This window comes from Dysidea avara, chromosome 6 (assembly GCF_963678975.1).
Source record: "Dysidea avara chromosome 6, odDysAvar1.4, whole genome shotgun sequence".
Taxonomy (NCBI): domain Eukaryota; kingdom Metazoa; phylum Porifera; class Demospongiae; order Dictyoceratida; family Dysideidae; genus Dysidea; species Dysidea avara.
In genome coordinates, this window is record NC_089277.1 from 39,075,023 (window position 1) to 39,094,418 (window position 19,396).

Here is a 19,396-nt window from a genome sequence, read left to right on the forward strand (position 1 = left end):
TACTCCGATTTATTGCCAGTTCTCTCAGGTGTGCCCCAGGGCAGCATACTTGGCCCCGTGCTATTTCTAATTTATATAAATGACATGACATCATATATACACCAAAGCCAACTCCTAAAATTTGCCGATGATACCAAGTGTTTCATGCACATCTGTACTACATCTGACTACATCGCTCTGCAAGAAGATATCATCGCTTTATTTACTTGGTCCAGAGAGACAGATCTGAATTTTAATCTAAAAAAATTCGTACATTTATCATTTAAATGCAAGTTTGAAACCACTTACACCATTTCGGATATTACTATACCACATAATGACTCACACAAGGACTTAGGGCTCATATTATCTGAGAATCTAAGTTGGGACAAACACTACAAATCAATCTCTGCTCGTGCATACAAGGTATTGGGACTAATACGTCGTACTATTGCTTCTACCCATTCTACTTCTACATTGGTCACATTATATATTTCAATGGTTCGATCTCAACTGCTCTATTGCACCCAACTATGGCGTCCACACCTGATGAAAGACATTTTAACTCTCGAGCAAATCCAGCGCCGTGCCACTAAGTATCTATTAAATGATTACACCAGTAGTTACAAAACCCGTCTAGTAAAACTAAGGATCCTTCCTCTGATGTACTTGTTCGAGTTACAAGATATATTATTTGCAATCAAATCAATCAAGGTACAATCTAAACAGTTCAATATTCACGATCATATCAACTTCAGCTCAGCTAATACTAGATCCGGCACCAGCAACAAATTGATCATCCCTCATCATTTAAATAACGTATCTAGACATTCTTATTTCCATAGATTACCAACTCTCTGGAATGCCATGCCTATCCTTAACTTGGATCTAACGTTTCCTCTGCTAAAATCAAAACTAAAAACTTTTCTCTGGGATCATTTCATAACTAACTTTGAAGATAACAACAATTGCTCATTGCACTATCTCTGTCCTTGCTCAAGATGCCACCAGTCACGTCCACCCACCTCAAACCTGAACTACTTGTAGAATCTGTATGTATGTGTGTATATAAGTAAGTAAGTAAGTAGGTAAATAAGTAATGTAATGTAATGTACTTTCGCGGCTGTTGGTACATGTTACCAACAGACCTTTGGTGTGTTTACACCATAAAGCAATAAATAAATAATAAATAAATAAAACAATAATCTGAAGGCCGGCGAGCGCCTAGCGGGTGCGAAGTGATTGTATTGTATTGTATTGGTGCTTTACAGTGACCAGCACTGAATAGTGTTAATGTGGCGGTTTCTAATCCCGGGTAAGGCTATAGTATCTATGGATGGACCATAGATACTATAACCTTACCCGGGATTAGTAAGGCTATAGTATCTATGGATGGACTGCCCTTGCCTACCAGCCCCAAGGGCCCAGTACACAAGAATGGCACGTGATGGACAACTGGAAAAGACAATAAAAAAGTACTGAGTTCGAGGCTCAGTGCAACGCCGGCGTACGACGAGGTTATCAGTCTAACACTGTGGGCGTTTCCGATTAGTAAGTTGTCGGTACTATACCGTAGGTCGGCTACTCACGACACTCACAATGTAATTACTACACGTAGTTATCTATATAAACAGTACCTTTTTATCGTTTCTCTCTGCCATTACAGACTACGGCACAAACACTGATCAGTTGAAATGTTCATTCCAGGGATGTTGTACTAAGCATAAAGTGCACCTTGTTCTACACCGGATGTGGTAAGAATGATCTAAAAGTTATTAGTATGGAGCCGCCCGCCCTTACTTTTGCAAGGGGGCGGACGGCGCCAAACAAAGTTTGCATAAATGTGACCCAGTCTGGGAAAACCGGCCTATTTAAAAGTATTGAGAAATACCGGTTTTAAGTATTTAGTGTGTTGTAGCTCGCCAATGACTGAAGCTATGTGTACCAAATTTTCACACGTTTTACACCAATTCCTTACCTTCCAGAGCATCCACTGTACAAGTAGCCAACAACTAAGTTTCCCGCCATTTTAGATAGTTTTAAAACCGAGGTTGACTGTATCAGGTTTGCTGCAAAATGGGTGGGAAGCGGGGGCCCTGGAAGGCGGACAAGATGGTATTCAAAAATTGAAAAGGAAGGCGTAAGGATGAATAAGGCCCAGTTTTGGGCCATTGAGGTCTCAAAATTGGCTTAAATGAAAGGAAATTCACAGCAGAGGTACTTATTCAACACCACAGAGCTGTTCAGCCACATACAGTCATCCCCAGGCTGACCAGAGCTCCATTATGCACCTATCAATGTATCGCCCCCCCCTTTGGGCGTAAGTGGGGCTTTACAGGGGGAATAGACACGAAACTGCTGCCCCACTATGGGGCATTTGACGATCGTTCAGTAAGCACCCAAATATTTTTTTGTTGTAACTTCCTTCGCTATGTCAAATCCTGAGTAAATCCCGCGTTGCAACTGGGGCCAACGGTGGGGATTTGACACGATAGGTTTGCCCTACTATGGGGCATTTGACATTCGGCTGTGTCAAATCCCCACTATAGCCCCATATATGCCCGAGGGGGGGGTAGTGGGGCAATACATTGATAGGTGCATTAAGGCCCCACACCACACGTACAGATCGCCATGGGCTTGGGAAAAGCAGCCAGCAAAACCATACCATTCAAGTCTAGCTGATTTTGTGGAATTAGACAGTTTATTCATGTAGCTTCATGTCCTGGGTGAAAAATCGAATTTTATTATTATGTCTGACAGCAACATGTGCTGCAGCCTTAGGATTACCAAACCTAATTTCAGGGACTTAGACCTAATGACTTCACTTACTGACTGACTGATAAGGTGTAACAGAAAAGGGGCCAAAGTAAGGGAAAAATCTACTGACATGACATGGGTTACCATTATTCCACGGAACAGCACGGAACGGAATGGCATATTCCGTGGCTTTATTCTCTGGAGCGGAATGCCTAAAGTGCCTAGATATATCCTCTAAATCACTTTCAAACACTATACTATGTTACTTTTGTGACAAACAAAACGAGCCGGCTGTTTCTTGTAGCCGATAACTAGCCTTTCGGCTATAGTTATGCCTCGAATTATGCTAATGTGAAATTTTATCACGTGACCTGCAACTGTCACAGAGGTGACAACACGAGGGAACACAAGATGAAGAAGGTGAGTTGGTGACGAATGCAAATAAGTCCTTTTGTGGTGAATTCAGTCTTTGCTGTAGTTATAGAAAGTGCTTATAGCAGAAAGAACCAGAATGGAAGGCAATTCTGAAGGCAGAACCAGAGTGGAAGACGACCTGGATGACAGAACCAGAGTAGAAAACAACCTGGACGGCAGAACCAGTGTGGTAGACCAGAGCTAAGAAGGACTGAGAATTACATTTTAGGTACTAGAGCAGATCTCCGTGATTTTGATAAGAGATTCAGAGTTTTATAAACAAAGGCCACTCAGTTGAAAACTGAACTTTTGACTTGGTTTATGAAAGAGAAATTTAGTACTGCTGTATGTTGCAATACGTATGGCCCTAACACAGAATTTGAAAACTTACGTGAGTGGACAAGAATCAGTAAAAGAGGTGAGTGTGTGTTTGTTTGACATATTGTCTCTCAGCGGAACAGCCTGACTGCTCCAAACCTAGCTACAATTTATAATCTTCTTAAATGCAACAACTTTGTAAAGATCAGGCTTTACAGGCTCCTTGAGCCTCCTTACCTGTAAACCTAATGCTAACTTGAGAATGGATTTACCATCAATTGAGCAAAATGAACACTAGTGGTGATAATTTTAATGGCTGAAAGTTAAGCTAAAATTTTATCAAATCTCTTTCTTTGATATCTGCATGGGTTTGCTAAGCCTGTGGTGGAGTTACCGAAGTGTTGGTAGCCTGTAGTTGTTTACTAGATAGGAAAAAAATGGCAAGGCCAACAACCAAATATCATTGCTTACTTTCTGGACAAGAATAGCATTGATAGTAGTTTTTTGATGCACTGCAGTGTCACTTGTGGTAGTGATATACAAACATCTAATGGTAGCACTCATTTTGCCACTTTCTCTCTCAATATAATACTTTTCTTTGACTGCTTGGTTCACACCAATGAAATTATATAGAACATGCTGACCAGGTTTCTACTCTATTTAGAGCTAATTTTAATATGGGCTCTGCTACTAACAATTAACCATACATGTTTATTTTTTAGTGGGAAAAAAAGGATTAATATTTCCTTACTTGTTTTGTAGTTAATATCATTATGTTAACAGTTAATATGTTTGCTCCAACATGCAGATCATCTAGTGTGCAGTGAGGAAGACTCATCACACAGTGGATCACTCCTTTTGGATAGCTCTCCATCGAGTCAACCTGTCAATGAAGCTTCCAAAAACTTGATCAAAAGTATACGACTCAGTGAAAAGAAGCAGCATCCTCCTGCAAAATAAAAGACTGCTGATACATACAGAGAATCGTCCAAAGATGAAGACACCCATTCCTGGATTGATGAATTACACTTCATGTATGTGGACAAAGCTGTGGTATTGTCGGGTGATTGGATTAATGTTGCAACTATCAATGCTATAAACCAATATAATATTGAACAAGTAGTTCAAACAAAATTTCAAGATGTTGGCTATTGAGTTGTTTGATTGTTGAAAGTGCTTTCACTCAAGTTATACTTGACAGCAACAGAAATCACTGGGTGACAATTAGTAACTCAACCAGAAAAGATGCGTTGGTTTTTGATAGTATGTTTTCTTATGACAACTAATGCAAGTGGCCTGTTTACTGCACACCAACAAAATCAGAATTTACCCTGAACTTTGTAGATGTTCATAAACAGACTAGATGTAATGATTGTGGTTTGTTCAGCATTGCATATGCAGTGCTCCTGTGTTTAGGTGAAAACCCTGGTACATTAGTATTTGGCTACCCTATAAGATGTGTAGCCATCTCTCATCTTGTATTGAACAACAATGTTTTTCTATGTTACCAATCAGAGGCAAAAGAAGAAAAATCTGAAAATAAAATAAACTGAACAAGCAAAGGCTTACTGGATGCCTGGCATGCCACGTTGACCTCCAATGATATGCTGTTTGGAGTGTTCAGAATGGTACCATGGGGATGTATGCATTTCTCCAGTTTCTGTTGAAGCACCTTAGACAAAGAATGTACGCTGGAGTTGTCAAGGCTGTGTTGAAACTAATTAGTGTTTAGTAATTGTTACAGTGTAGTCTATCATTGTACCATTGATTTGCTGTACTGCTTTTAATTTAATAATTGTGTTAATTTACTGTATATGCTAATACTTTGTCACTTATTTTACTCGATAATGTTGGTGTTATCACCATAGTTAATTGTATTCAATTTTTGCTGTTCAACTGTTATCAGTATTCTTGCTTCCTGTAAGAATTTTTTTCACTGTGGCATCAACCTATGTAGCAAGGTTAAATTAGACATGCTGTATAGCTACATACATAGTTGAGACTTGGGGACTGGTCCAAGTTGAGAGACAACCTTTAAGTTTATTAGTACTGTAATAAAACAGACATAATACTGCGACTACTAGTTTTTATGCTATAGCTTTGCAGACCTGATAGCTATAGATTTAGAATTGAATGTAGTCTATAGAACTTCCCGTACAGATCTAGCCGTTCCAGGACGCCCATGGCCACCAAGAAATACTATAGTTGATGCACTGGGGGGGAACGTGTGTCTGCTCTGTTCCGTTCCGCTCTTAGCAGTTAACCATGGAAACATAATAGTTTAGACTTTAGTTAAGTTTATTATAATGAAGTACAATAATAAGTTACTGTTGGAGGTCAGTGTTAGTTACATTTGCTCTGTTGTTAGCAACAAACTATCTAAGGAAACATTTACTGTTCTGTATGATGAGACAAACAGTCCCATTAATAGGAGACTTTATAAGTTATTGGAGAACATGCATGGTCACTTAATTAACAATTATGTGTATACTCCTTAACCCTAGATACTTATAATACAGTAGTCTAGGATGCCAGACCCTCAAAGAGAGTCTATAGATTAGCTGTTTTTAGACTAATTAACCCATCACAATGGTATGTTTTGTTCCATCAAGTGTGATGAATGAATATAAACAAGATATTTTACACCAGTGAACTTTATAGGTGCAGAAGAGATTTAGCTAAAAACTACATTGTGATTTTCATGTCGTTACACACCCAAGGACAAAACAAGGGTGACCACAGAGTGTAGATGCTAAACTGATACGTGACCCAGTCTGAGAAAACCGGTCTTATCACCAATGTTAGCAGATTTGATTTTTCACCCAGGACACAAAGCTACATGAATAAACTATCTAATTCCACAATCAAAATCAGTTAGACTTGAGTGGTCTGGCTTTGCTGGCTGCTTTTCCCAAGCCCTGTGGCGATCCGTATGTGCGGTGTGGGGCCTTAATGGAGCTCTGGTCAGCCTGGGGATGACTGTATGTGGCTGTACAGCTTTGTGGTGTTGAATAAGTACCTCTGCTGTGAATTTCCTTTCATTTTAGCCAATTTTGAGACCTCAGTGGCCCAAAACTTGGCCTAATTCATCCCTACGCCTTCCTTTTCAATTTTTGAACACCATATTTCCCTCCTTTCAGGCCCTGCCTCCCGCCCATTTTGCAGCTCGCCTGATACAGTCGACCTCGGTTTAAGAACTACCTATAATGGCGGGAAACTTAGTTGTTGGCTACTTGCATAGTGGATGCTGTGGAAGGTAAGGAATTGGTGTAAAACGTGTGAAAATTTGGTACACATAGCTTCAACCATTGACGAGCTACAACACACTAAATACTTAAAACCGGTGTTTCTTAATACTTTTAAATAGGCGATAAGCCCAATTTTCCCAGACTGGGTCACATTTATGAGAACTAGACCTGAAGTTGTTTTGTTCCACAAAGTGTGATGAATGAATATAAAACAAGATATTTTATACCAGTGAACTTTATAAGTGCAGAAGAAGTGATTTAGCTAAAAACTACATTGTGATTTTCATGTCACTACACACCCAAGGACAAAACAAGGGTGACCACAGAGTGTAGATGCTAAAATGATATATGAGAGCTAGACCTGAAGTTGGCCACACAATAAGATGACACATTCAGTGATATCAGATAATATTAAATTCCTGAACTGTAATAATATTAGTGATGACATTATCAATCCCATGTGATCTTGAAGTTATCAGTGAGGTCAGCGTTAACATCACTTAGTAACATCACATGATTAGAAGTGTTGAATAAGAAGTGTGATATGATGTCATCATTGAGGTAGGCCTTACTAGGGGTACCCTGTACTCCTAACACCGTCACTGCATCCAGTGGAGGAATCTTCTGTGGTTCACCAGCCTGTTAAGAGATGTACTGATAAGATGCTGTGGTACTATAGACATATATTAAATTTAGGCCACACAAAAATTATTTGTTAGTTTCTGATCCTCCAATACACAAAATAGTAACACGGGCGCTAACATAGCTCACACTAGTTACTAGCTTTATAATAAGTGCTTAAAAGTTGCATTTAGCCACCAATAGTACAAAAATCATTAATGTGGCAAGGACAACAGTCACTAATTGATTATTATTATCATTGTTATTACTAGGACCGCGTCACATACAACCAAGTACATACACCAACGTGACAGCCCCCCGGTGAGGCTATTAGGTGGTGAATGCATTATCCCCAAATCAACTCAATATGTCACAGTAGTGACAGATATAACACAATAGTGGCATCGTAACTAAAGGCCACCAGTAGCTAAGTGCCAGTACATCATTGGTGTGGTATAAATGGCACAGTGATGTGTACAAAGTATATGTATACAAAACATACAGGAGAGAACTATACATTATTGCAGTATTGTATGCAGCAATACATTATAGGCAACATCACCATGCAAATAAAAATTATTAGCCAATATACAGCAATGCATATCAACATCAACTAGATAGAGCTAAGTAAGGTTCATCAGTGATGTAGCAATGGCACAGTGATGGGTGACACACTATAGTTATGCATACACAACTTGCAGGAGATAGCTACACAATGCTGTAGGCGTATGCAAGCCAGATGAACCAGATAAAGGAAGACAGCCAAGCCACTAGAGCCTAGTAGCTACGCCAGGTGAAGGCAAAACTGAAAGATTAAGCACGTATTGAATTGCCTGACACCAACACAAAGAAAGTTCGCCATGCCAGCTGCACAAGACAAAATTGTTTACTTGTATTTTATATGTAACTGTAAGCTTATTGTAAAGAGCGTGGCATATGTCAGTTTAATGTTTTCTTGTATTGTTTATTTACGTGAATGAATCCACTGGCAGCTGGCATGGAGACTTGAGATATTACAAACATAAAAACTTACTTGTAATCTTCTTGTTTACACAAGTGGCTTCTGGCTCTCCTGCACGGGCATCACTAATCTTCTTCGCTGGGGGGTGTGGTACTGGGCGTTATATAGAATTACACGTATGGTCAGGTCATCAGCACAAACAGGAACGACGATTATACGTTTGTGCCTTCATTCATAGGCGAATCTATCCCCGGTTAGTTCATGTCTCTAGGCCTCGTAGTTTTGTCAAACATTAATTATTAATTATTTAATTATTTATCTATTTATTTATGACGTAATTTTAACCGCGTTTCGTATTATTCTTAGTACTTGGTTGTATAATTAAGTTTATGGGCCTTTGGTTTACACATGATCTATGCAGTAGTCTGTTCGAATTCTTGTTCATCAAAGCACCCGTTAAAGTCAATGACATCAAAGTGTTGTACATAGTAGTGGTGTTGCACCGATAATCGGTTCAATAATCGGTATCAGGCCGCCGGTGTTAATCTCTACTGCGCTGTGTAGTATAATGATGTGGGGGAGGCTAGACATAAGTTATTTGGCATTTTAATTAAGTTATGTGTTAATGGTTTAGCAGTGACTACAAGCCATGCCCATAATAAACTGTCAGGGTTTAGGCCATGCCCAACAATAAACTGAGGTTTTTAGGTTTCTATGTAGTACCAGCCACTTGTCTCAACTGTATAGCAGTAGTAAAATGTACTTAAAACCTGTTTACCATGAGTAACTTTTACTTGTGGTATACATCTAACTTTACATTTTAGCCTAGAATGAGCTGTATATCAATGGTTATGTCACTAATATGATGAGGATGAGTGTTAGTGTTATTAGTGTATATCAGATTGGTTATCGGTATCGGCTAATTCTGTTGCTTAATATCGGTTATCGGAATAATTGGCTAATTTGGATATCGGTGCAACACTACATAGTAGATATATCGATACATCGCTGTACCACAATACACAAGAGAGTAATACAGGTATTGATATGATTTTTAATATATCGATACTTTGTGTTTTGCAATATATCAAGTTTATCAACCTGAACATTACGTAGATGGCTGTGTTCAGTATAATGCTTCAAAATATGTGACTGGGTCTGTGAAAATAGGGCATGTGGGCACAGACTACACCACACACATAACAGGTCATATCTCACTACTCAAAGAGAATATCTGCATTCTGTAACTGTATTACAAAGCCAATGAAATGGTTAATAAGGAGTAAAATTTTGTGTGGCCATAGAGTAATGACATTAAAAGTTATGAATCGTGAAACGATGAAAAAGTAGGCAAATTTCATGTGTCCACATGTCCTATTTTTGCAGGCCTGGTCACAGATTGAAGTGCAGATGCCTGCATGTTTATAACCAAATTATTGAGTTAGTATTGCCACAGAGTTAGATTAGAGAAGATATTCTGTCAGTCTTTTACAAGACATAATTACAATTATAGTATCATATCGCAATATATTTTAGTATCATAATATTGGGTCAATGTATCGATACTTATAAATCCTGTACTCTATACAGTACACAGCAACAATCACTATTATTACATGTATGTTTGCTGCTGAAATTCACCACTGCTAAGTGTTTGTATTCTATAAGTAAGCTTACTGGCCCATTACTAATCTCTGTATCCTGTTGTTGTTTATATCAAACTCCAAACAACTTTTAAAATTTTTCAAAAAAGGATTTTACATACAGTAGTGCTACAAAGCTCATTACCAGATAGTACAATGGAAGTATAGACTCTGGTGAACGTGATCTTATCGAATGGTACATTAGTACCAATTAAGTAGGAATTGCCCCAAACATTTCACGCATTGTCCAAAATCCCGCCATTGAAAATTATCAGAGACATCTTCAGTACACGGCCAAAATTACCTTTACGGAATAGTACTAATCCAAATAATGTATAATACAGCATTACATATAACAAAATACTTACAGGTGGCCAGATATAGTGTTTTTAAAATCGCCTAACTCAAATTTTAGTCTGACTGCCTGACTGTTTGACCACAATCGCAGCGGATAAAGGCCAAACGAAGCAGTGCACAGCCACCATTTTATGCCACAACAATAAACTCACCAGTGCAACGTGCCCTTTGGGGTTCAGATGAGTGTAGGCCCTCTGCTCTTTGTCTTTTCTTTTATCTTCAATCAGGCTGCTTGTCTTATTCTTCATCCAACAAAACCATATCAAGGCATTAATTTCTATATTTTTTTAAGAAAGAAGAACCGGCCCTAATGGCACGCCCATCCATTACACTGTAACTCTATGCTAAAATGTTATATAATTTTCTGTATCAACACTTTCTTTCAACAGCATATTTAGACACCACAGAGTTATTTTAGAGCTAGATTGCAGAAGCACTTCAGTCCCAGTGTTACTATAAGAGGTATACTAGCTAAATATCTGCAACTTAGTGATTGGGATTCCGTTCACAATAGGTTCAAGACCACGCCCATCTAATAAAGATCTAGGTGGACTAATAGCAACAGAGTACGAAGACCACACCTCTTAACAGTCTAGCTATTTACCTAACAGTAAACAAAATGACCTCACCCCTTATTGGTATAGCTAGCTGCACACCCCCTTGCAAGATGCTCTAATACAACAGTCACTCTATTACAATAGCCATGTATGATATCATACAGTACTATTGTACAGTAGGGACCACAAAGGAGTAGGCGTGGCCCACAAAATAACATCACCCAAAAGCCAGCCTCAATTTTCCCCGACACCGATGAGGCAATATTGGTTAGGTAAAACTAAGCCCATACAAGCTTCCAGAACAACCCGAAACACTTTCAACAAGTTGCTACAGAATTTTGAAAAAATACTTACTTAAAGGAATTTTCTACTGACTGACTGAGTAACTGACTAAGTAACTGACTGACTGATGCCTTCAGACAAGCGTAACTCGATAACAGCTAAGGCTACGGGCTTGATTTTTCACTGTTCGATGTCGCTTTGGCCCGAGAGGTGTCTTTGGCATACCGCAGTACATACAATGCATTCTTCATGGACTTACCAGTGTCCTCCTTTGTGTCCCATTCATCTTTGCTGACAGTAAAAAGTGTCAATTTGGCAGTAGCACGTGATGGCTTCCCTTCGCATAACGGAAATTGTCCGTATTTTTCATAGTGGCTATTTTGATTGCAGAGGTACTTTTCTAACAATTCTCGATTTGTACAGCTGTGTAACGGGTTAAACATACCCAACAACAAAGCATAATAGATACTTCACTTTTCAGACGATAACTGGGGAACGCAGCACCATTTCTTTCAGTATGCATGGATTGCAGAGGTGCTTTTTGAACAGTTCTAGATCCGAAATGCTGTGTAATGGGTTGAACATAGCTGACAACGAAGTGTAATAGATACTTCACTTTTCAGATGATAATTGATATAGCTGGGGTGCGCAGCACCATTTCAGATGCGGTATACGTGGGTTCACCAGTCATAATAATTATTTGCATAAAAAAGTTAACAAACAAGTACAAAGAGAAATGCACAATATGGATATAACATTTCTTATTGTTTATTATTATTATGATTAAAGTACCTGGTAAAGGCAGAGCCTGTATACCAGAAGGCCTTATAAAGGCGTAAGATGTTTATATTAACTGCACTAAGTATGTTTGAAAAGAAGGAGAAAGAAGACAAAATCCATGACTGGACCTGGGCAGCCTCGAACTTGCAACCATCCGATTAACGCTCGAATGCTTACAGGAGTCTGCCAGGTGGTCAGGATATTTTCTTCTTACTATTTTTATGTATTTGTATCCATAGGAACCCTAGAGAGTTTACTGTGACTTAATATTGTGCACTACTCCAGCTACATTTTATCCATGTACTATGGTCCCTACTCTAGTTGAAAATTCCAAATTTTTCTGTGTACTTGTTCTAATAGAACAGTCACAAGTTATACTGTAGCTAGCTGTGCTACAACAAAAAAAAACTAGTGTTTTAAAAAAACTGTTAATTTAGAAATGAAGTAGGAATTTATACAATAAAAAGTAGTGAAACAAGAGATGAATGATGGTTTTACAGCATAGCTCGGTGGGAAAGTCCCTACTTTGGCACATTAGCTATAACAATTATTTTGTTCAATGCCAAAGTAGGGACGTCCCACTGAGCTATGCTGTAATACCACCATTCATTGCTTGTTTCACTAATTTTTATTGCATAGATCCCTACTTCATTTTAAATTGTGACTGAATTTGACAAAACGAGGCTTCGACGCACAAAGCTTCGTTAGGAGATATGGCAATATTAAGTAATCATTGTGTAATAACTTCCCAGTGCCTACAGCTGTGCAAACAAAATTTGCACCGATTATTCATCTATTTACTAGCTATCACTGAGTGGGTGTATAAATTTCTGATACCCAAAATTTGCCCTGTTTTGGGCAGCTTTTTTCGAGCGGGTAATAATATCAAAGGTGGTAGTAATAGGGGTGAAAGGTGGGGGGTGGTGGGTGGGCTTAATATAGGGGTATAAAATGAAGTAAGAAGACGAATGGAATCCAGAGGCCAAGTTTGGGCTCTCCATGGCCCTCCATGGCCCTCAAATCACTCCAAATTGACTGAGAACACTATTGGTGAGCTCTCTGTGAAGTCCCAGCTCACTACACACCATTATCACAAAGCCATGGCCATTTAATGGCGCCAATTTCCCACTCGTGGCTTTGACAGGGTCGGAAGAAAGCTGCTACAAAAACCAGACTTGCCAATCCTGAAGGAAGTACAGTGTGGAATATGATAGTGTATTAGACCAGCAATCCATTTCTGGTAAAAATGTATGTTTGATTTTGTGTGTGTGGAAGCCTTGTTATATGAAATCTGGTCACAATTAACAATTTTAAAAAACATTAGTAACTATACAGAGCTCTTAGACTAACTTCTGGGCTATAGTAATTTATATGAGAACTTCATTGTGCTTTTAGGTCATGCATGCTTGTTACAAACATAAAATCATATTATGAAAATGAAATTCCGGGAATATTGCTGACATCACACCATTTACCATGCTTGCCATATATGTAACATATGTTTTGCACTATGAAGTCTCATTTCTAACTCTACAATTATACACACATATACATACCGAATCGATGACAACAGCTGCCAGTTGTCCTGTATCATTCTCTGAAATGACAGTGAATTGGATGAAACAAAACCTGTGGGGATGGGGAGACTGTTACATTACATTGTACATACACATATCTATAGGCCCAGGCAGTCATGCCAGCATAATTTGAAGCACTATAGGTAGCCAAAGGCATCAAGCATTATACCTGCATTACAGAAAAGTTTTAAACTTTGCAATACCCTAACCAAAAGAAAGCAAACCTGACCAACTAGCGAAAACCGGTTGTTTTTGCAATAATTAAGGTATAAAAATACATTGTGCATGATACATAAAAATATATAATCGCTTTGGTGTACACTGAAACAAAGCACCATCAGATTTGCCTGTTAATACATGGAGAGTAAGACACTGTTTGTGTCATATTTATAGATAGCAAAAGGCATAATGTGTTATGGGCAGTTATGTACGATGCAATAGAAATGATAAAGTTACCATATTCATTTCTTTGGCCTTTTTCTTTGTCCACATGGACAAAAATAGGAAACACTACACCATGATGTATTTTTGCACTTCACGGTAAAATTGTACATTAAGCCAAGCCCATCTTTGTAGCTTATTTCAGTTGTGAGTTGTGATTGATTAATTTAAGCACCTGTAATATTTATTTGCCATGTTGTTGCTGTACAAATTGCTCTCTAGCACTATAACTCCAAGACTAATTTAATCATACAAGGTTGAAACTTTGACTACCCACTCTTTTGTTACTATAACAGGAAAGCATTATGGAATATGAGGAATGTGTGAAAAATGGCTGGTTTATGCTTGGCTGGTCAAAAGCAATGACCACAGTACAAATTTTACCACATTTCATATTGCCTGCCTGCCTTCCCGTCCACCCGCCCGCTTGCCCACCTGCCTGCCACAGTCACAAGGCTGGAGGCCAAACAGAGTAGCGTACGGCCACCATTTTATGCCACAATAACAAACTCACCAGTGGGATATGCCTTTTGGGGCTCCAACGAGTGTGTGCCCTCTGTGCCTTGTCTTCATGTTATCTTCAATCAGGCTGTCTTTGTCTACATACAATGAAACCATTATGAGGTGTTAATTTTCCCTATCTACACTTCCCTTGAGCAGCATAGTTAGACACCGCAAACTTATTGAAGTGCTCGTGCTCGGTAGATGCCAGTAACTTCACAATAGGCTCAATACCATGCCTGCTCGACCATGCCTATTAACGGGTCATCTTGGTTGATAATAACCATCAAGTATCAGCTGAGACCACACTTAACAATCTATTTACTCAATCACAATGACACATTCCGTTATTATTAGTCTAGCTGTATTCAAAATGCTAGCACAGTAAAAAATATGCTTGGTAGGTGAAAGGCTGACTCGAGATACTGTAATACAGCAGTCACCCGAATAAAACAGTCATGCATGTATAGCTGTATGATTATAACAAAAAAACCTAACAAACTAGTACATGTGACCCAGTCTGGGAAAACAGGTCTTATTGCCTATTTAAAAGTATCGAGAAATGTCGGCTTTAAGTATTTAGTGTGTTGTAGCTCGCCAACAGTTAAAGTTATGTGTACCAAATTTTCACACATTTTACACCAATTCCTTACCTTTCAGAGCATTCACTGTGCAAGTAGCCAACAACTAAGTTTCCTGCCATTTTAGATAGTTTTTAAACCAAGGTTGACTGTATCAGGTGAGCTCCAAAAGGGGTGGGAAGCGGGGGGGTCTGGAAGGCGAGCAACATGGTGTTCAAAAATTGAAAAGGAAGGCATAGGGATGAATTAGGCCACGTTTTGGGCCATTCAGGTCTCAAAATTGGCTAAAATGAAAGGAAATTCACAGCAGAGGTACTTACTCAACACTACAGAGCTGTACAGCAGTACAGCCACATACAGCCATCCCCAGGCTGACCAGAGCTCCATTAAAGCCCCACACCGCATGTACTGGGCTTGGGAAAAGCAGCCAACAAAACCAGACCACTCAAGTCTAGCTGATTTTGATTGTGAAATTAGATAGTTTATTCATGTAGCTTTGTGTCGTGGGTGAAAAATACAGTATGTTTGTTCTCCTTTGTGTCCTAGTATTGTTTGCTGACAACGTATAAGACCGGTTTTCCCAGACTGCATGGGTCACATATTAATTTAAAAGTGAAGTACCAGAAGTACGGATGATCCAAGCAATAAAACAAGATATGAATGACGGTATTACAACATAGCTCGGCGGGAAATCTGTACTTTGGCATTGAACAAAATTATTGCTATAAAATGCCAATGTAGGAACTTTCTCCTATGCTGTAATATCATTATTCATCTCTTGTTTCACTACTTTCTATTGCTTGGATTCCTACTTCCTTGTTAAATATAATTTTTAGTATACTTGTTGTATTGGAATTTCAAGCATTTGTGTGCAAGGCCTATGGTAATGTTGTTGACAGCTTTGTTGTTAGTGGCAATAATTGAGGTCATTCCAGTGTCTCTGTGAGTTGCATTTATGGTTTTCACATTCACAAAAGGTGTGCTTTATTGCCACATATACAAAGGACTATAAAATACAAATTGGTACATTATGGAAGTAAAAACTTAGTAGGGCTGAGTGATATTATCGGTTTAGTGATACATCACGATATTTGAATATTTTGTTATTAACTATCGTGATACCATGCCTGTACTTCATTGTCATTTAAAAATCCATTTATTATGGCTAAGAATCCTTGTAAGTCATAACCTGGTTACCCCTGCAGAGAGATGTGAACGCCATAACATAACCTCAAAGCATGTGTTACAATAACTGTTACTGTAAACAAGGATGATAGCGGCTAGTTTGATCAAGCTTAAAGACTTCCTGCAGGAATACTGAGCAACACACAATATAGCACCAGCTATGATTGACTTATTTGTAAGCATCGTGAACTATTCAGTATCGTGAATAGTGGCTTTAGTATCGATCGTGATACTAAAATGGCAGTATCGCTCAGCCCTAAAACTTAGATGGTATTATACATTACAAAATTTATAAAACACATAAATCAAGTGGTTCTTCACTGGTTACTTACACGTCAGAGAAATAATACCAAGATACACTAATAGAGCAGTCACTTTAAACAGTAAAGTTGTGCTTTTAGCAAAAATTCTATTTTGAAAGCATCTGTAATTCTGAGCATAATAGGATTTATTGTTGAGCACTGCTCAAAAGCATATTAATAGGTAAGTAAAATTTGAGCACAACAGACTGAGGAAAACTGTAACATTTGTGTGTGCTGCACATACAGTTAATATTATTTTCCATTCACAGAAAATTTCCTTGACACAATGGATGATATCCACAATGACAAAATTTGATGTCATAATTGATAAAATGGCCGTGTTAGTGTGGGAGCTTCAGAGACTTTAGCACACAGTATTTGAAATGAATGTTGTCTGTAGTGTTTTACACATGAATCATGAGATAATAAAGGTAAGAAGTAGTACACGTACCGTGACAATGCAAAATGCATTCCAACAAGGAAAGCAGACCAAAAATTTTAAATTCGGACACAACTAGGCTTATTTGTATTGCATTATATACTATATGCCTCACCTTCGACCTTTTTCGAATTTATGAACACTATCATAAGGAAACACTATCTCACCCAATACCTCCCTGTACAAAGTCCCCACACTAGCATGACCATTTTGTTGTCAGAAAACGCCATTGCGGAATCGTCCGTGGTCTGCTAAAATACTGGCAAGTAAACAAACAATTTATACCTTCTGATGGACCAATTAATGTATCCGTGTAACACAATCATTGACAGTACACATATGAGGGAAATATTGTTTCAAACAATTCACTACATCCTTAAGCAATTAACACATATACAAGAAACTAGAGACGTACAATAATACTCATGTAATACTCCCAAAACAGTTTCAGCAAACCAGACATCTGTAGGACATAATAGAAATATGCTAATGGATCCAAAACAATCGTGCATTTTTCAAATTAAATATAATCCCCATAGCCAAGTGTATGCTCTGGTGAAGATTTAGTCCCAAACATAACTAAGCCGAGAACTTTTAAGGTTACAACCCTACAAAGTAGCAACAATGGAAAGGTTGATTGTACAGCAGGTACAGGGAATATAAGTTACAGGTGCTTACTAAACTGGTTCTATGAATGTAATGATCATGGAGATGAGACTTGCACTATCATGTTCACCATGAATAGGGGAATCCATTGCTAGGCTTGTATCACCCTTTTTCAGCACAAAGATGAAATCGGTGAAGAAAATTTGATCACGTACTATCTCTTTGATATGACATAGGTTCCCAGTGGTCTGCTACAATAGAACAAAAATTTTCAAACTCCTCTTTAGTAGGTGAATATGAGTCCAGGTTTTTACCAATAGACCCTATTCTTCACAAAAAAAAATCAAAGAGTTTAAAAATTATGAACAGTAATATGTAAGTATTTTATCCACTGTATTCAGTGCTTTATAACTATAAAATTAGGCTTGCAGCTATGTCTAATTTGTACATATCTGGTCACATATAGTAACATAATTAATTTGATGAGCTCTTAAAACCAACTGATGTAATGCATACTCCCACTGACAGAAAATGCCTCACTGTTTAGGGTCAATACTCTCTCCATCATCAATGTAAAGGTCACCAAATGCACTCCCATCATCATCCAGTGCTACTAGTAGAGTACTACTGGTATGCAGTGTTTCTGTTGTTGTCATGGCAGCACCTTTACCCGGTATAACACTACCACCTCTAACATGAACCTGTTAACAGTATAGATGTGGAGTGAATGCAATTCCTACATGAACTAGAATGTTATATTAATAGTAAGAAGACTTTTGTCCTCTGTTTGTCTGTGTCACTGTAATGTTCAAGAGACATTTATAATCAATTTCGCCATATAACGGTTGGGGCAGTGAGTGGGTCAATATTGATGTTAATTCAGTGCCATTTCCAACATCAGTGAATCACTAGTTACAATACAATGAGTAGGAATTCCATTTTCCAGACATATCTTTGCCAATTCAATCATAAGAGACACTGGTGTAATGTATACCCACACTTACTCTAATAAAATGCACCAGTTGACAAAACACTTTAATACTTTTACTGTTTGAACAACAAGGGGTTTGATTAGATGTGTACACACTTCATCAGTACAATACACACTGACTACTGGACCACTCACTGGTATATGATCAATAGGAGCACTAAGTGTAACAGTAGCTCCCTCTGATGATGACACTGTCAAGTTGTTAGTGTAAATATCATACCACCTGCCCCTTGGAAAATAGGCATCAACTTTCGTAGCTCCTGTGTGTAGATCATGTCAATCACACTTAAGGCAAAACAATAGAGAATTTTACAAGCTATAAGGGATCACTGTAATAAAAATGCTTAAACAAGAAATATCATCACCTACCTGTAATATGTAATTTAATTTCTATTTATTAACAATAAACTAGCAGGCATGACAAAAGTAAGGATTAAATTTGCAATTCAGGTGATGATCCCCAGCCCCTTGTTTTAAGAGCTTATTACTGCTCATAAATATTTTCATTTCACCTGCTAACTTTTATAACATGATTTAGCATCACTGGACCTCTATAATAACACCAGGTCAAAGTTAGGTTGTACGATATTTAAGATAATTATCAATGCAATTATCGCTATTGTGGCAGTTTCAAATTTCTGAATACTAAAGGAAGCAATCTACAATACATCAATGACAGTCATGTATTAATCATTTCTTGTGACAATTTGCAGGTAGTGTTTTTTATGCAGGTTTTCCATTATGATTAGTGCTGGCTTGGAGTAAATATACTAAATGCAAAATATCGTATTAGGTTAATGCAAGTATCATGAGTAGAATACAGAAATTTAATTATTGCACAACCCAACCTCTAAGT

At 38.1% G+C, this 19,396-nt stretch overlaps 2 protein-coding genes across 13 annotated transcripts in view; both read right to left on the reverse strand.

Moving 5' to 3' along the window:
- LOC136257878 (uncharacterized) overlaps window positions 1–1,763 on the reverse strand; it is a 53,385-nt gene extending 51,622 nt beyond the window's left edge. For both annotated transcript variants that reach the window (XM_066051196.1, XM_066051195.1), the window contains exon 1: window positions 1,617–1,763. In XM_066051196.1, coding sequence (XP_065907268.1) covers window positions 1,617–1,640 — 24 coding nt within the window. In that variant the 5' untranslated portion in view covers window positions 1,641–1,763. The remainder of the gene's footprint in view (window positions 1–1,616) is intronic.
- A 5,354-nt stretch (window positions 1,764–7,117) lies between these two features.
- Window positions 7,118–19,396, reverse strand: part of LOC136257997 (uncharacterized) — a 35,262-nt gene continuing 22,983 nt past the window's right edge. For 2 of the 11 annotated variants that reach the window (XM_066051297.1, XM_066051298.1), the window contains 4 exons: window positions 18,676–18,800; window positions 18,090–18,250; window positions 13,474–13,546; window positions 7,118–7,355 (listed from right to left, as the gene is read on the reverse strand). In XM_066051297.1, the coding sequence (XP_065907369.1) occupies window positions 7,167–7,355; window positions 13,474–13,546; window positions 18,090–18,250; window positions 18,676–18,800 (548 nt within the window). In that variant the 3' untranslated portion in view covers window positions 7,118–7,166. Of the gene's footprint in view, window positions 7,356–13,473; window positions 13,547–14,449; window positions 14,690–16,765; window positions 17,203–17,621; window positions 17,801–18,089; window positions 18,251–18,675; window positions 18,801–19,396 lie in introns of those variants that run through there. The other 9 variants (XR_010702494.1, XR_010702496.1, XR_010702493.1 and 6 more) reach the window with 9 other exon arrangements.